This window comes from Adiantum capillus-veneris, chromosome 14, assembly GCF_014529385.1.
Source record: "Adiantum capillus-veneris isolate H3 chromosome 14, ASM1452938v2, whole genome shotgun sequence".
In the NCBI taxonomy this organism is placed as follows: Eukaryota; Viridiplantae; Streptophyta; class Polypodiopsida; order Polypodiales; family Pteridaceae; genus Adiantum; species Adiantum capillus-veneris.
This window is the reverse complement of record NC_140944.1, coordinates 109251917-109270207: the sequence shown is the minus strand read 5'-3', so window position 1 is coordinate 109270207 and position 18291 is coordinate 109251917. Positions and strand designations below refer to the sequence as shown.

The window sequence follows — 18291 nt, the reverse complement described above, 5'->3', positions numbered from 1 at the left end:
CCCGATCAAATGATTGTGATTTCCTTATAACCTCCTTTCTTGAAAAAATCTTTAATAAGACTCACTTATGCATGTATGAAAAAAAAATACAATATACATCACATTCCGCACCAAAAAATAGCCAATAGGTGTTAAAAACAAACCTCACAGGCCTCAAAGCCCCTTCATTTCTCTCTCTCTCTCTCTCTCTCTCTCTCTCTCTCTCTCTCTCTCTCTCTCTCTCTCTCTCTCTCTCTCTCTCTCTCTCTCTCTCGCTCTCTCTCTCTTTCTTTAAACGGCATCTCTTAGTATGCGGCAACAAAACCAAAAATGTCGATTGTGCAGCCTAGTTAGGATAGCGACACCGTAAACAACACATCAAAAAACATTTCAATGTAACTAGAGTCCCTTTTGGGCAGAGCATACATTGTTCTTAACTAAAATAACTGCACAGAGTTTCCATTGCCTTGCGTGACATCATTCGGGGTATCACCCCCTTTTTTTTAACCCATAAACACGAGCCATATCTTTTCTAGAAAAGGCCGTATCAAGAAAACTAATACAAAGGACCAAAGAAATTCAAACATATATTGGTTACCAATATAGATTTACAAGTGGTAAATAATCTACAAGGCCAAGCACGAGCAATAGGTGTGAAAACACACGCCATTATTTGGAGTAAAGCCATTGCAGTATACCATGTGCGGGGCAAAATAAAAATCCTACACAAACGAGGGCCACCTTTATCTTGCTATGCATGCCTAGGATGCAAGGATCTAAGCTAGAGGTTGCCATATGAGAGCTAGTTTCTATGGCATAGTTGAGAAAAACTTTCTTTGTCCTTGGCTTTGAAGTCTCAGCTCTCTAAACAACACTAGTGTGGTATCTGTTAGGTTTCAAGCCCGAGTTCAGTGGCATCATCCTGTGGGGACATCTTCCCGGCATGAAATTAAGAGAAGAAGTTTGCATGGCACATCTTTTGTTATATATATTTAAGGCTTCTTTTGAATTAATACAAGAAGATGAGTTATGTCAGCAAGTTACTTTCATGGAAAGTGAAAAGAGGTACTCTTTTGGGTACATCTTTGTTGTGATAACTCACTTAGCATGCTCATGTGCGTTCTAAATGGAGTCTGCACACTATGATTGGATAGGAATTGGTAACACAAGATGGTTGCAAATGGATAACAATGTGGAAAATCAAGATGCTACTCTTAGTTTCATTGAACCTCCTACTGAACCGTGTTCCGGTCAAGCAAACAGCTGGATCCATGAAGGATGCCACTACGGAAGACCATTGTTTGAAGGGACACATGAAAATCAAACCAGGTTCCCACTAAGTGGACGTGGAGAAAGTCCTAAATCGGGCTGAAGGTTATTGTTGGGTCTGGTCGGACTGACTTGCAAGCTTTGCATTTTCCAAACCCTTGATGGTTGCAACAAAAACACACAAAAAAAACTAATAACATAAGCTTGAGGAGAAGCATAGAATTTGAGCACTCAATAAGAGAAGCAATACCATTGTGGAAGTGCAACAGTAATAGTGATTACCTTGGTTGCCTCAAGCTAGGTACAAGGAGCTCTAACTACATGACAGTGGTTGCATCTCGGTATGACACTCCATACCTCTTGCTTCCACCTTCACTCCCCACTACCTCTTGGGGGAGAGGAGCTATGTCGCTCCGTGATGCTCTAAGGGATGGGATTATCTCTTACCCCCATATGCCTCATGCTTAGTTAGAGGGCTTCCCCCTTGATCAGAGAGCTTCAGTTTCCTCCTTTCCTCAGGTCAACGAACCTTCTTCTACACAAATATTTCCACATATGTAGATAGCGGAAGCGCTTCAAAGTAGGGTGGTGACAAAGAATCCTCCCCACCCTCTATAATTGTTCTCTGGGCCAAATGTACCTCCCTCTTTTTCAATGGTGGATTCAAGATATGCACCCCACTCCTCTCTGTTCAAGATCCCATTATGGATGGCCAAAATCTATTTCCTCCACTATTCCCAGGTATGCAAAATTTCAATGTTTTTATTGTCTTCCAAAATATAGAAAATAACCTTGGCAATGACATAGGTCACAAATGCTCAATCATAATGAGTTTGTTTTGCCAAACCTTCCTCCTCTTCTCCACCTGGTCAAAAGATTGCCCCCTAGTTGCATGTTAGGAACCCTACACGTACTAGATGTCCTTCCCTTGCCTTATCTCAATCTCCTAAGGCCTGGGATGAACATTGTGCTAGTAGTGATGGTACTCTTATTGTAGAGGCTAAAGAGCTACAAACATGGTATACTTAGTCGTAGGAAAGGGTAGTGATTGGGTTGTGTCATGGAATCAGGCCCTAAGTAGAAGCCCTCAAGCAATGGATCAACCACTAGTGGGGAAACATGAACATAAAGCCCAAGCATATCCAGTATTCACCTAAACATTATTCTTTATTCTTTCTTGATAGCCCTAATGAATCCCTCCAAGCTATAGGGTAGGGGCAATGGATAATTAAGAATACCCCTTTGTTTGTTTTCAAATGTTATACAAAAAGCAAACCCCTTAATGGGCACGCTTTTCATGCTCTTTTGGAAGATTTTTTTATCCTTTTTATGACATTGCTACTAACATTTAGGATTTGCAAGAGTAGGAAGCCCCTTCTCTTTAGAGGTTGATGATGACAAGGCAACACATTCCCTTGCCTTATCAGGATTCGAATGTACCAATGGACCAAGAAATTTCCCTAAGCCCTAGTGACTTGACTAGGGGTACAACCTCTCAAGATTCCTCCTATAATAGTAAAGAGGAGGCCATTCCTAATGCTCAAGTACCAATGATTTAGATAGAAAACTCTTAATCAACCTTTCAGAAAGAGCTAGAAGTAGAAGACAACAAGGAGAAGTTAAATATGGCCATCTCACCTAGACCCTCTTACGACACCAATATGACAACAGTAGAAAACTCATCCTTTCCCACCCAAGGCAAAGGAAAAACCAAGAGAAACAAAGAGAAGAACTTTGATCCAAGCAGAGCTTATATGGTCCTTTCCAAACGAGCTAAAACTGGCAAGAAATGGGGATGGAAATGGAGGGAGCTTTAATGGGAGATTTTTCCATAATTTTCTCAAATGAGCAATTAAAAAAAAAACCTCACTTTGCTCCAAGTCTTAATCTCTCTCTCTCTCTCTCTCTCTCTCTCTCTCTCTCTCTCTCTCTCTCTCTCTCTCTCTCTCTCTCTCTCTCTCTCTCTCTCTCTCTCTCTCTCTCTCTCTCTCATAAAGACAATAGTACTTTCATCACATTACAGTAACAATACCTTAAACACGATAGCAAGTGACTAACCAACATTCTCAAATTCCACTATATAGAATCTGCGATAGTGTACTACAAGCATCCCTTGCTTAAAAAAATTTCCCCTAAATTTTCTTAATTTGAAAAAACACATCTATCTTGCACATACGTTGGGAGTCTATTTGGCGTCCCTCACCTTCATACCCAGACAAATTTGGGTACTTGGGGAACCCCTAATCGATAACCCTGCAATACACTTGAAAAATAGGATAGCAACTTCCCAACTCTTTACAAAATGCTACAATAGCAGCAACCACTTAAAATCATCACCATAGCCCATCTTGCAAACAATGATGCACATGAAAACTTCAATTGGTTGGATGTTCAAGTCTGTAAGATTCACCTTCCCTTATCCTATCGTATAACTGGAAAGGACCAAATAGTATCTCAATTCATCCTTTGAAGTTACAATGGGTATGCCTATCTTGTTTCCCAAAATCAAAAAGGGTACTTGAGCTAAAGAGTCATCTGAGAGAAGCCCATTGAGTTCTTTCTTGGATCCTGCAAATCTCTCTTTGTCAACAGCATCAACCAGATAACCGATACCATCCACCTTGGCATAGTAATCTTTCCAAACAAGGTGACCTATTTGGTGGCCGCCCAAGTCAAAATCCTCGAAATTGATTTTCCCAATACTCAATTCCTCTGAAGTGGGATATTGTGTTGGCTGATGTTGAACCAACTTGGCATACTTCAACATGTGCAAAAGAGTCGTCTTGTTTACGTTATCGAGGCTGACGAGCGATAAGAATTTTAGCCTCCTTCTGCCAAAGTATGAGAGAAGCGAGGATGCCGTTGAACCAGTCGAATGAAAACATGGCGAATGCTATGCAAGGATAGATCAAGATTCAAGAAGTGGACCCTAGAGAGAGAGAGAGAGAGAGAGAGAGAGAGAGAGAGAGAGAGAGAGAGAGAGAGAGAGAGAGAGGAGGGGGGAGGGGGGAAGGAATATATATACATATATAGATAGATAGATAGATAGATAGATAGATAGATAGACACACACACACACACACATATATATATATATATATATATTATTATTATTATTATCATCCTCGGAGGTCAAATATGACCTATGGGACCAAAGGTACATGTGATGTAATGTATGTGTGGCTCATGAGTGATTATCAATGCCCAAAAATTGTGGTGATGAGAATTGCAATGGAGAGCCCACACTGTGGCTGGGAGAGGAAAGTGTGTAGGTCTAAGTCATGCCTGAAAATGTGAGGGAAGCAAGTTTGAATGTGACCAAAAGTTGAGCACTCTAGTAGTGTGTGGTACTCAAGCTCTCAAACTTGCAGTGCGCATAATGTGCACACTAGATTTGACTCTTCTCCATTTCCCCAATGCCGTGTCTCCCATCAAAGGGAGTGGAAGCTAAGCCGAATGGCTACAATAGTGCATATTGCTGACAAGGTGATGCACTCAAGCATGTAAGGAAGAGTTCAATTTTCTCTTTCATCAAAGAACATGGTTTTGTAGTTGGGGGCAATATGGGTGGTGTATTGTATGAAGCGTGACCCCCGGATTTCTCCCAAGCGGTAATACATTGGTGTTGTAGAAACTTCATTCTATTGAGGCATCATGTAGCAAGTGTAATGCATCCCATCTGCCAAACCACTTTGTTATATTTTGCATCCATGTCGTGCTCAAAATCTTGCTTTTATGTGTCTTTTGAACTTTTTTGCTTGCTTCCCATGCAGTTGTAGGAAGTCGATGTGAGGGGTTTTGACGCATCTTCATCATGTACTCCAGAACCCTTTCCATGCCCATAACCTCAATTGAAAGGGATCCCGACTCAAGAAATAGGAGCATATATGGTGTTTGTGTCTTAACTTGGAGAAAGTTTGTAAGAAAATGCTTTTGGACATTCTCAAACTCTTTCCAAGTAGACCTTGAGATGCTCCTGCCCCACACTTCAGCTCCATAAAGAAGCACCGGTGTCACCAATGTGTCAAAAAGGTACTTCTTAAGAACCCAATATTCCCGCATTGCACATGTTGTCCAATGCATAATATTCTCTCTTTCTGGCTTTTAAATGATGCATAGAACATTCATGCCACTTGTGATTGGCCAGAACCTCAAGGCCAAGGTACTTAAAGCTCTCAACAACTTTAAGTGTCTCATTGTTGTACACAATGCATGGATTCTTCTTATGATTGGTTTTCACAAGCAAAACCTTTGTTCTGGATTCATTCACAATCAGCCCACTATGCAAGCAAAAGTTCTATGACTTTGATAGTTGTCTTTGTCCATAGTTGCATCAAGCTTTATCAAGAACTTTCAAGCATCTTGACATTCTTTATCAAACCACCTTTTGCATTATCTATATTTGTTGATACCATGGACATGCTTTATGGCAAATAATTCTTTGGCACAAGAACAAATAAATTTCTTGAAAGCTTCCCATTTAGTTTTCAATGGTGCATCATATTGCAGCTTTGTCATCCATAACTTTTTCTCAATCATTTCAATGTACATTGGTGCCATTGGAAATCCATACATAGTGATAAGTTCTCTTCCCTTTGGCTGAGATTATCATGCTTAGTTGCTTCTCCACATGTAAGTTCAATACATAAGGTCTAATGGTATGATTCTAGGGTCCATTGGCCAAGCGTAGCATATAGTCAATCACACTATCCCCATTATGTTTTCAACATGTAAATCCATTGGTTCCACTCCAAAAAGATACACCATTGGCAATGAGCATACCCATGCTACTGCATGTATGTAAAAGTAACTCTCCATAGTGAACTCTCCATAGTGATCCGGGTCTTTCTCATCCATTGAAGTACAATCATACAAGTGAATTTCCTCCAACTCCCTTGAATGTATGCCATATCAAATTGTTGAGTATCATGTTGCAATGTTTTTGTGCGAGCATTCATATCTCCAAAGACAATAACGTCACCTTTTTCTTTAAAATAAGCAATGTCCTCCTCTAAATTAAAAAATGGCTCTATCCATGCAAGCATAGAAGGGAGAATCATGACGAGGAACGTAGAAACAGGCTACAAAAATGTGTGCTCTTTTTGGTGTCATAATATTTAGCCATACATAACATTTGTGCTTGTCATCTTTCACAATTGATACAAAATATTACAATCCTTTCTCAACCATACATGCTACCCCTCCTTGTCCTCTTCATTGCTTGAGATTCTTTGACCACATCAATAAATGTACATTGTAATCCTCCAAGCCAATGATCCTTTGTGTATCATGCTCCCAAGTTTCAACAAGAAGTACAACATCGGCTTCACTTGTTAGTTCATATATGCCAAATCCCACATTCCATGGGTATCCATTGCAATTCCAAAAGCATATTTTCAATTTTAGTTCAGCCTCATAGGTCTTGCATTTCTATTTTCTCGATGGACTTGCCTCCTCCTTGGGCACATTTTCTTCATGAGAGATCTCCTTGTTTTTCTTATTTCTCTCCTCGTATGCCTTGCGACAAATATTATGTTTCTTAATATTGTCAATAGAAGGCTTTCTATCATGCCATGCTTCATATGGAGTAATAGAATGCAAGCTTTTGTAGGACACCTGTTTAGTACATAAGTGGCACAGGTTCAATTGATAAAGCTCAAGGCTTGGGATTTGGCTTGGCATGCAGAAAGAGAGAAGAGTAAGCGTGCCAAAGATATAGATACAAAATATGTGTTATCTAAAAATCTACGAAGGGAGCAAGTCAACCATGTCCAAGTGAAGACAGTGTCAGAGATAGAATGCCATGAATATCCAATTGCAAACTCCCTACAGAGGTCTGCGAGAAACTCGGAGTGTACTTTGACACTTGGCATACCACATGATACTATCACCTATTTACAGAACTTGGGTGTCGGCTCCTTTGGTACATGCTTCCAAGTAAGAATTGATGGTATTTCGTATCTTCCAAGTAAAAATGCATATGAAGCGAAGCAGTATCGAGGAATGCCTGGATAGAAACTGAAGTCCTTCAAGGATGAGGTCAACTTTGATCTTCGACATAGGGGGATTATGTGCAGTATTGCACATACATGCAATGAGCCTTTGATAGCCATTTTTCCTTACTTCAATGGAGGAAGCATTGGAAAAATGATGCACAGTCTAGCTTTTGAGAAAGGTACCTTTAGTCGAATTGTGAAGAAGGAAGAGAAAGATGGCACAGGTTCAAGTAAAGGTAAGGTAACTAAGCCGACTCAAGGAGAATTAACTTGATTCATGGCCTTTGCAAACAATCTACCAAATATCATAGCTACCTTAGCACACACAATGGCCTATACTCATCAATTCAGCGTTGTTCATTGTGACTTGCATCCTTTCAATGTTATGTTGGATTTTACTAGGGATTCAAATCCTTGAGTTGGCATCATTGATTGGCGATTAGCCATGAGGCCTGCATCAGAGAGGCGATAGTCACTCAATTGTTGTCAAAGCAAAGCCCATAAGCCTAAACCTTGGATTTCTCTAGAGCTTTTGAAGGACACACATAATGACCATGTGTATATCAGAGAGGTTGATGTCTATGCATTAGCATGGCTTATCAAATGGTCAAGTTTTGTAGGGAGTTGTCTATGGAATACAATACCAATTGGCTAGCATCTTGTTCAGCACGTGAAGCATACCATATTCAAGAGATTGTAAAAGCTAGGTATCTTCTACAAGAAAAAAATAGACGCCTTATTGTTTAATCATTGTTCTCAAATGCGAGAATGTGTGGCCACATGTCCTACAATCATATACTATTGTATGAGAAGGGATAGGCATCATTTGTTATTGTATGCCAAGGGATAATCACAAGTGGACCCGTTGTGTAGTACATTTACATGATCATTAACATCCATGTGCAAATGAAATGAAGAAAAGGTGACCTCGATGCTGCAAATTGTGCTTCACCAAACATCTAGAAAGTACAATTGCTCAAGATTTCATAATGGGAAAGCTTATCATGGAAAATGACGATGACACTAAACAATACATTGAAGATAGAAGGGTACATTATATACAATACCCTTATATATATAATTATGTAAGTTTCAAGAACTTTAAATACCCTCATGTGATCGGTTACATTTTTCTTAGGCGTCCTCCCCGAGTTGAAGGTAGTGCTAGATTTGAAGAGCAAGAGTAGATATCCATACATATGTGATGTTCTCTTTCTTGGACAGCTTAGGAATTTCCAACAACCACATGAGTTCAAGATGTCCATAGTTGGGCCCTTATTGGGCTCGACAGTGGAGTTGATCTTGTGAATTGAATGCCAAGTGCAAATTAGGAGCACATTTAGATTCACTTTGATCATGTGCGCCACGTGCATGGATGGCCTATGATATCTACATGTGTATATGATCCATTTGTTCACGAACTTTTGACAATTGCAACATGTGAATTTACTATGGAGAATAAGTTTGCATAAATAGAGTTTTTTGAAGATGCTCAATAAAGTGGTCCAGGAGCAAGGATATGATAAGCCTCAGTTGAGAGGCTTCATGGCCAATGGAGCAAATGTAAATTGGATAGCAATAAGAGCGATTTACTTTGGAGGTCCTAAGAAGTTTATCCCAGCCAAGGAAAGATTGTGGGTTCTCTTGTGCGTGCATCCTTGCAACCCTAATTACCACACACAAAGAAATTTTAATCTAGCCTCAATAAAAAGAAATACTTTCTTTTATTTTCAAAAATTGGATACAGTTTTCTCATCAGTGCCCCCCTATATAACATGCGTTCGTGGGGTAATAAAAAACCCCCTCTTTTAACATGTTTGAATGAATAAAATGACCCCTTATTTCAAGATTTTTTTCCAAAATTGAATATAAAAATCCCTTAGTTTAATGTATCTCTGTGAAATCACCTAAATTTTTTTCATTTTAAAACCCCTCGATTTGAACTCATGTTATACATTAACATGATTCAATAGTGCACCCCTCGAACTTTCTAGGGCCTTTAATTATGGCGCAATAATCACATATTTTAGGGCTTTTCCTACCATATAAGTTTCTTTGGAGGACCTTTTATACAATAATCATAGAGTTTTTTTAAATTACCTCCTTATACTTTTGACCTTATCATAATAGACAATTGGGTCCATAAAGAGTGTTCGTGTAAAACTACATGTAGTCACTATAAAAGATATATACAATAAAGTCTTTTTAGAAAAATCAAGGCTTAAGAAAAAACTATATAAGCAATTGTAGGTAGTTTATCTATGACAGCCCCCATGTTCTATATATTTTACTCAATAAAAAATTACCTTTATGTTGTATGAAATTCTATTAAGGTATTGTTGATCTGATACACAACTTTCATGCATGCATGGGATTATACACGAAGTAAAACATTTGATTTGTATAATTTAAAGATTCTTCATGTTATATAGACATGGATGCTATCCAAGTAATACATTAGCAAAAATTATAGTTGTTTACGTAAGCTATAAGTAGGATATATTCTTGTATCTCAAAAGTCCATTCAATAAAATATTTCATTTTTTAGGTGAGAGTCATAGACTACAACAATGAACATAATTTCAAAACTTTTTATTAATTTCGATAAAGTATAGCTAATTCCTCAACTAGAACACAAAAGTGGCATCTATAATCTCGTTTACATGGTATTCTGGTGACAAGTTTATATTCTTGAGAGATTGATGCATGAATTTTTTTTCGAAAAGCAACTTGATTTATGAGATGCAAAAATTGTAAACATTTTTTGTGTTGACTATAGATTCACTTTGGATCATAGCTTTGCACTAAGATTGCATCAATTCTTTGATATAAGATTTGAAAGCCCAAAATTTACTCCCTTATCAGTGTTTTTAAGATTACAGTTAGTTTGCTTACTGTATTTAGTAGGCATGAAAACTATGTTTTTTAAAGTTAAATTTCTTATTTTCATAGTAAATTGATTCCAAAGAGGTCGAACAAGACACTTTAGTGTTTCAAAAACTTGAGTGTCCAATCATAGAACTATTGCTAAAAGATTCACCATTGCAAACTAAGGAAAAATCAAGCGTTTTACATAGTGTCTAAATCAAATTTTCAATATTATGCAACATCAAACGTTAGATTAGACCCCATGCTCTCCCTAATGGAGCTTTAATTTCACAATCTTTGGAAGTAAAATCAAATCCCAATAGTTGAAGTATTTTGAGAATAGTGTGTGGCCGGCTGCGAAAAGACTCAAATTTTACTACCAACATATCCCAAGAAAAAATTGGACACGCGCGGCTTGATTAAATGGAAATGATAGATTATGTTTTCTTTGATAGTGAGCTTTTGAATAGCAACTTTTATTTGCTATTGGCTTTGCATACATGGTGGTTAACTTTTCATTACCAACTTTTTTAAAATGATGTCGTTATAACTTCTAGTGATAATAACCGTTTAGAAAGGAGTAATCTCAAAAAGCATGGTGTATGAAAATGTGTCCTATACGTTTGATTAGGATTATGGGGAAGTTTAGGCTTTTGATAATGGCAGTTCATGCTCAAGCACGATGGCAAGCAAATCCAACATCTTTTGACAAGCTCTCAAATATAATCATTATGGCTAGCAAGCTAATTGCAATCATTATGTTTCGGGACGTCCACTAAAAAATACGTAAAATAACATGTGCGAACAAAATAAGGGATTTATAATTAGGTACATTTACAAAGAAGTGTACTTACATAATGGGTTTTTTAATTTAGAAAGTAAAAATTTTCATATGTAAGGGCTAGTTTTTTAACAAAAATGTATACATAAGGGGTACATATAATACTTGAAAATATACAAATAAAAGATTATTTAAATACCTCTTCTTCATGCCTGCTATATGCAATTTTTACATAATGGACTCCCCGAACATTATGCCTCTTTGGTCCCTAAAACAATTTCAAATCAAGAACTCAAGAGTATTACCACCTTGCTATACATGGTGGTGATTACTTTACTCTAAATACATTAAAATTATATAGTTCTTCTCTTGAGCTAGTAAAGAATGTGCATGTTCCCCTACAACAAAGGGCCACCACTCTTTAAAAAAGACCAAATCACAGTTTAAGTGTATGATCTAGAGACTTAAGGTATGGAAAGCTCTTTTCAGCATTGTGGCAAGGCATGCTCATTTGAAAGCTTGCAATATGTTGCCATATGAAGATGCAAACAGATATGATGGTTCCATCAAATGTTGAGTGGAGGAAGGAGCAAAGATTGCATCAGATTGGCTTGGGGCAAGGGGGCGCTCCACGAAAGTGATGTCTAAGGATGGTGTGTGTGTGCGCGTGCATGGGTGTTTGCGTGTGTGTGTGTGTGTGTGTGTGTGTGTGTGAGAGAGAGAGAGAGAGAGAGAGAGAGAGAGAGAGAGAGAGAGGTGGTCACTATCATTGCATGTGTGGCATGGGGAGGTGTGGGCCATGGATGATGCAAGGAGTAAGGAAGGTATGTCTTGGAGTTGTGTGTACTCATGTATGTGTGGGGGGACAAATATGAGGACGTCAACCATGGTACATATTGTTTTTGGCCATGGGAGTGTTGTATGAGGCGTCTTTGCTTGTGTGCATGGTTGTGTGTGACGGTGTGTGCGGTTCTCATGTGGTTTTTTTTTTTTTTTGGGGGGGGGGGGGGAGATGGGGGGGTTCTGAGAGAGACAAGACAAAAGCCAGAATTTCTACTGGCCTAGTTGGAGGATGTGGGCAAATGGTTGGTAGAGAGCAAGCAATAATAGGAAGGCCGGAGCAATCGAACTAAATCAAACACTCCTCAAAGCAACAACAAGAAGATCGGAGCGAGCAATGTGACTGAGCCACATTTTTTAATGGCCATGGAGTCCTTGAGATAAAAACAAAATTCACCTCACCATTAGTCACCCTATGTAGAGCCCATGTGTAGTGGCCGAATCGATGATCTAATGAGAGAGAGAGAGAGAGAGAGAGAGAGAGAGAGAGAGAGAGAGAGCATTACCCCACAATTAGAGAGTACCCCACAATTAGAGAGAATCCTAGGGCCCACAATGATGATAATCGGAACAAAATCCATATCAATGCATGGTGGTGAAAATTGTGAAGGGTGGGGGGTAGAAGAAAATATAAGAGTGGGAGCAAAAAGAGAAATATCTCGATGGGAAGGGAAGGGGGATGAAATATCTGGAGGGGGCAGAGTGGGACCTTAGAAAATTGGAGAAAATGCGCACAATGGATGGTAGTGGAAGGGGAGGATGACGTGGACAGGAGCACACGTGGACGAATGGGAAGAGAGGAGAAGGGGGTTGGGATCCGACGGTGGAGGAGGCTGTCGTGGGTTATCTCTTTTTGTTGTCGAGACAAAAAAGTGCGCGCGTGAGTTTCTCACTCTCTCTCACACTCACATCATCATCCCTCTCCTGGCTGCGCTGCTACTGGTGCTGCTGCTGCTGCTATTGCAGTAAAGCTCCTCTCTCTCTCTCTCTCTCTCTCTCTCTCACACACACACACACACACACATAATAATACCCAAGCGCGCACCCGCGCTTACATTTTTAATAGCAGTTGCTGCCCAGGCCCCAGACCATCTCTCTCTCTCTCTACCCTACTGAGTGCCTACTGATTCTCTCTCTCTCTCTCTCTCTCTCTCTCTCTCTCTCTTGCAACGCACATGCACACGGCTCTCCAGCACAATCCATCAACCGTACCAGCTGTCCAGTATATCGAAGATGTACTCTCGGCTTCATGGACGCGCATGGCTTTCTTCGTTCCTAGGAATATGATATTGCAGCAGGTTATGCAGAAGGAGCTGCATCCATTGCCTGCGCAGTGCCATTAAGGCTGATTTCTGTCGAAGATCGCGCTGTTGCACGTCACTGGAAGGACTACTCCATGATTGTAAGCTGTTCTCATAAAGGTTTTGCAATCAAGATAGTCATTATTATACTTTGTGGAGCCATTATTTTCAGTTCCTTGATTAGCTTCATGAAAGTGCAGGCAAAGCTCTTCCTCCAGCTCATGGTAATTTATGCTTTCCTTGTGTTTTTGCAGGGGCAAGGTGCAACCCAAACATCCTCCTCTACAGGGCAGCTGCGTCCCTCCATTCGACCAGGCGGTGACGCGAACATCACCGCCCTAGCATGTGCTCCCTATGACAGCATACTTTCAGCACCCTTGCCAGCAGCATCACCAATTAACCCTGGAGATCCTCGCCGCCCTTCCGCCAAAGCTCCTCATCCAAATGAAGTGCTAAAATGCCCACGCTGCGACTCCCCTGACACAAAGTTCTGTTACTACAACAATTACAGCCTTACTCAGCCTCGCTACTTTTGCAAGAATTGTAAACGGTACTGGACGGCGGGTGGAGCTCTCCGCAATGTTCCTGTAGGTGGTGGGCTCAGAAAGAACAAGAGATCTAAATTGAAATTAGCAGCGGCAGCCGCTGCAGATGCGGAGGCTTTTGCTGCACAAGCATTGGCAGTTGCTGGTGGGCAGCCCCAAAATCAAGTGAAAGCAGCAGGAGATCCCGCACCGCAGAAAGTTGATAATCGCACTACAATATCCGGTACCACCACTAACGTGGCCATACCGTCACATATGGTAGTAGGCGTGCCTGAGCTTGGAGTTTATGCACATTCAGGTGGAATCAGCTCATCACAGCCGCATGTTGGCGAAGATAGCACAATCGCAGCCTGTCGCTATGATGTTGAGCACATGGTGGACAAAAACGGCGTGCGCACGGCAGCACCTACATTGCCCCATCATGGGGGATCCCTTTATTCTAAAGAGGACTCGAATGCCGGGGCCGCTTTCCTAAGTGATCCTGCTCATGTTCCTCAGTTTTACTCCAGCTATGCTGCAAGCTTACCAATACAGTTTGGCAATGCAGCAGTATCCGGGGGAGCTGTGACTGGCTATGCGGTAAATTACAGCTTCTTCACGCCGGATCCGAATGAAAATGCGTCGAATCAAGACTGTAGTCAAGTCCCTGGCGAAGCTGGCCAACCTAGAGGTGAAGTAAAGCCAGACAAAGATGCTGCTGAAGGGACTGCAAATTCATATGATTGGCAGCTCATTCCAGAAGGCCTATTTAGTGGCTCTGGCTCATCTGACAGCAACTTTTTGTACGCGCCTTCATCTAGCTGGCCTGACTTCTCCCAATTCAATGATACTGGGCCTGGGTAAAGCGTTGCCTCAGTATTTCTGGCTTGCACATATTCCTTCAAATAGGGGACCCTCTTTCACACCATTAAATACTTGTGAAGGTAACTTAGGGTACTATTTTCTCTGCAAAATGTGAGAATAGATGTCTGTTATTCCTAGGCTTCCTTTCCTTCTAGAAAGCCTCACATTTTTGCCATGGCTTTTCAGAACAAGGAATGTATCTGCTACTTTGCATCTATTTTTCAGAAGATTCATTTGGTATATTTTATTGCTTTGACATTGTCGGAGAGGAGCGGCGCCTGGTTTGGTCGAGGCAGCAGGTGATTATGTAAACCATGAACCAATTGGGTGGATACAGGCTGAATGCCTTGTATGTTGGGACTCATGTTCGATATGCGGCTCGCATGATTCTCCGGTGCATCATCACATGATTGGATTTAGGTGCTGTATATGAGAGGCATCAGAATGGGTGTTCAGTGATGGATGGTACTCCCAAATGCATGAAGATATTAAAATCGGAGAATACGGTATAGCACCATTAGCAACTTGTTCCATCATTACTGGATTGGTTGATTTCTGGTTTGTCCTTAATTTGTCGACTTGCATATTTTTTCCCTTGCTTTATTACAAGGATAACTTGCATTGCAGAATTGAACCACTTTGCCTGCACTTGACTCCTAGATTTTTGTTGTGCACATGTATCACCAGGCGAAAGTAATCTCGGGTACTATAGATTATTTGGGAGCTAGAACTCACTTTGACTGAAAAGTAATTAATCTTGGGTATCCAAGATTATTTTCGCGGCAAGATATATGGTGTCAAATTGATGTCGGTACAGTAGATTGATACTGGCATGGGCCCTTGATCCCATCTCCCATGGCCATGGAATTAGATATATAGCTGAGGTTCACCAGAGAGAAGCTGCACTTTTTCCTGCATCTGTCCTATCATTGATCCTGCTGTGTACATTCTTGGTACACGTTGACAATAAGGAAATGCATGCATGGGGGAGATTCGAGAGTATGCTCTAATTCTCTTTGAGAAAGGGGGGGATTTGCTGCTGATTCATGAACAATAAATTTATGATTGATGAGTAAGCATAATCTTCAAAGGTGCTTCTAGGAATATTAATGGAAGGCCAGGTGTGCAGAGCTGGCTCGTGATCAATAAATATCTAAGGAGGGGCGGGGGGATGATGGGAACTTGGGTGGAGCGAAGGGGCCACAATGATTGCAAGCAGGTAACGATGGGGGCAAGTTGGATGGGGATGAAAATTTGGTTGCTGGCCGGACGACAATTGCTTGCCGTGCGCTCTTCAATTGCCTTGCCTTACATGAAATGGAGAATAATAATGTATGTAGGGAAGGGATGCCTGCTAAATACAAAGATGTCAGCGTGAGCTGAAAAAGCATGATGGAGAGCAGCTTAACTTAACGTATGTGACGGAACCCTCTCTTATTGGCTCACCATGTCTCACCTCCCCTCCTTAGTCATCAGAAAGAGAGAGAGAGAGTAGAAAAGGCTTGTGGCCCAGGCTCCCGAGTCCCAGGGGCCAGCCCCCATATTGTCGGCCAGCGCCCTTGGATTTTCATCTGGACGTAGAACCTCATGATACCCTTGGGCAGTGGGCACCTCCCCTAGCGGTGCGGCTATGAGTTTCCAATGCAACACGAGGATGTCGTGCATAGTGCCCACTTTTTCCACACCTATCGCAGATTATGTAGTTTTGTCCTTCACCTCTCCCTAATTCACAGACCATGTTGCTTCTAACTTCTGTGAATGCTCCTCAACTGAAAACAACCTTGTCTCTATGTTAAGGACAGCGAGATTGTGCACAGTGGCGTGAGAGCTATGGTGGGAAATTTCAGGCTTGGAGTGGTATAGAAGGTGCGCGCAGGAGTACTTTACTTAGCAAAATAAGCGTTTCTGGTTCCGGAGTAGCGGGTAGATTTTCCGTTGTATTTGCGCAAACTTCGAGGCAAAACAGGCGCAAGACAGGCAGCAAAGAACGGGGTTTGAACTCTATAATCCTCCAATGAGAGTGCTCCACAGCAGAAAGCGTACACCATCTACCCAACTCAACTTGTCTGATGTTTGAGGGGGGATTCATATTAGTTCTCATGATTGTTGCAGTATTGGGGCCTTTACCCTAGTTGGTGCAAGTACGGTCGAAGCTTGAAGCTCTCTATATGATTTGAGTCAGGGGCCTTTCGAACGTTTGCCTGGAAGCGTTGAGCTGACTGCAGTAGTGACTTCGCAGGTGCATTCGCCTGGAAAAGTGGCGGGGATAGAGAGCAATTTGTAACTTCGCCGAAATCGACAGAGTTACAAGCCCATTAGCAAGGTTTGTTGAGCTGACGAAGCAGGGGTTAATTAACTGCTTGTGATAAAAGCCTCTCATATGCCAAGAGGGCAGCTTCCATTTCGTCTAAGTTTTTCATCCAAATTTTGTGTAGAGATCTACACATTGAAAGGTGGTTCATCCACATTGTTGAGTAGAACTGTGATAGCTTCATCATCAGGTATCCTTTTCTCAACAGATACCATTTGTTGCTTTAGTGCTTTAAATGTGCTAAGATGTTTAACTAACGTCTCATCATCTCTTTCTTGTAGCTTATTATGAGAAGATTATTTCTGAACTTTTAGATGCCTTACCAAATTCATAACCCAAGCTTCTTTTGCGTCCTTGATGTTTGCAATGTGTGAAATCATGTCATCCTTAAGGGATTGGACAATGAATCCTAATTCTCTTTGGTTGGCTATAGCTCTGGCTGTTCTAAATGCTTCTTCATTTGGGCTCTATCAAGTGTCATATACCTCTTTTTAGCAAGTACATGATCTTGCTTTGTATGTGAAGAACTTATCACCATTAACGGAGGTGATTATCGACAAAGTGTTACATTTTTTGTAACAATCTACTTAACCTTGAATAAAAGGGTTTCTCAGACTAATGCTCACATAGATCCCAATTTGTAGTATGAATTTGCAAGTTGAAAATGAAACTCCCACTTATGATTCCATTGGACCATAATTCCCAAGGTCAAGAAATTTCGGTACTTTAGATGGAAATCGTGTTGAAGACCTTACACTCGAAAAAGTCTTGGCTGCCTCATTATATTGATCTCAACAATTAAGACCAATATTATGGTATGTTTCGAGCAACGGTTGAGACAAATAAATTTTGATATAGAGGATGTCTAAGATACTTTATACAATATCTGGAACAGGCAACTAGTTAATTAAGCCAACTTCATTCCCTAGTATAGGTCTACTCAATGGAAATATCTTTGTATCATAATCTCGAGGGGTGCACCTTAAAAAGTCCTCTATATCACATGCAATCAAACTTGCCTAATAGAAGACTCCCTTCACACGCTTTGTGGATTGGAATAAAATTGCCCCTCCTTCCTCATAGACATGTAACTCTTTCTAAAAATTGATTGAAATGCCCCTCCTATAAGGATAAATCCATAACTGATATGAATTATAATATATCCTGCTATCAAGCACACGAACTCAGTGGCACTTCACACTACATGGTAATAATCATGAACTATGAGTGCTAATTTGCTTTAACATTTGCATAGGTGGATAAATCAATTCTCTTTTTGTGCATCATATTATCTACAATCACACTCCTTGGTTTATAAAGAAATATTGAAGCTTGTCAATCTGGTCTACTCATGGTATGGAGAAATCCCACTACCAAGCAAAAACCAAGTTTTTCAAACACACTAGATATGATGGAGGAGCTCAAAAAGTTATTGCCATCACTTAAATTGTATTTATATACCCACATATTCATACATATACATATAAAATGCTATTAAACGTTGTACACCCGTATAATATCCATAAGGCATACTTCGATCGAACTTTAATTCGATCAA

The 18291-nt window shown here is 40.5% G+C and overlaps 1 protein-coding gene and 1 pseudogene across 1 annotated transcript; one reads left to right on the top strand and one right to left on the bottom strand.

The window, feature by feature from the left end:
- Positions 1-3553: 3553 nt before the first annotated feature.
- LOC147442920 (small COPII coat GTPase SAR1B pseudogene) lies at positions 3554-4133 on the bottom strand (annotated as a pseudogene).
- Positions 4134-12908: 8775 nt separating this feature from the next.
- Positions 12909-17366, top strand: LOC147442919 (uncharacterized). The gene is made up of 8 exons (XM_086529455.1): positions 12909-12968; positions 13013-13135; positions 13289-14361; positions 14468-14502; positions 14609-14618; positions 14690-14721; positions 14843-14928; positions 16662-17366. The coding sequence occupies exons 1-8, from the start codon at positions 12909-12911 to the stop codon at positions 16704-16706; spliced, it is 1464 nt and encodes a 487-aa protein (XP_086385581.1). The 3' UTR covers positions 16707-17366.
- The last annotated feature ends 925 nt before the right edge of the window (positions 17367-18291 follow it).

Bases quoted from the DNA above. Each gene is read 5' to 3' on its own strand.
- LOC147442919 (XM_086529455.1), top strand. From the start codon at position 12,909: ATGCACACGGCTCTCCAGCACAATCCATCAACCGTACCAGCTGTCCAG. The intron at 13,136-13,288 runs GTAAGCTGTTCT...GTGTTTTTGCAG, and splicing joins GGAAGGACTACTCCATGATT to GGGCAAGGTGCAACCCAAAC. The intron at 14,722-14,842 runs GTGATTATGTAA...GATTGGATTTAG, and splicing joins TGGTTTGGTCGAGGCAGCAG to GTGCTGTATATGAGAGGCAT.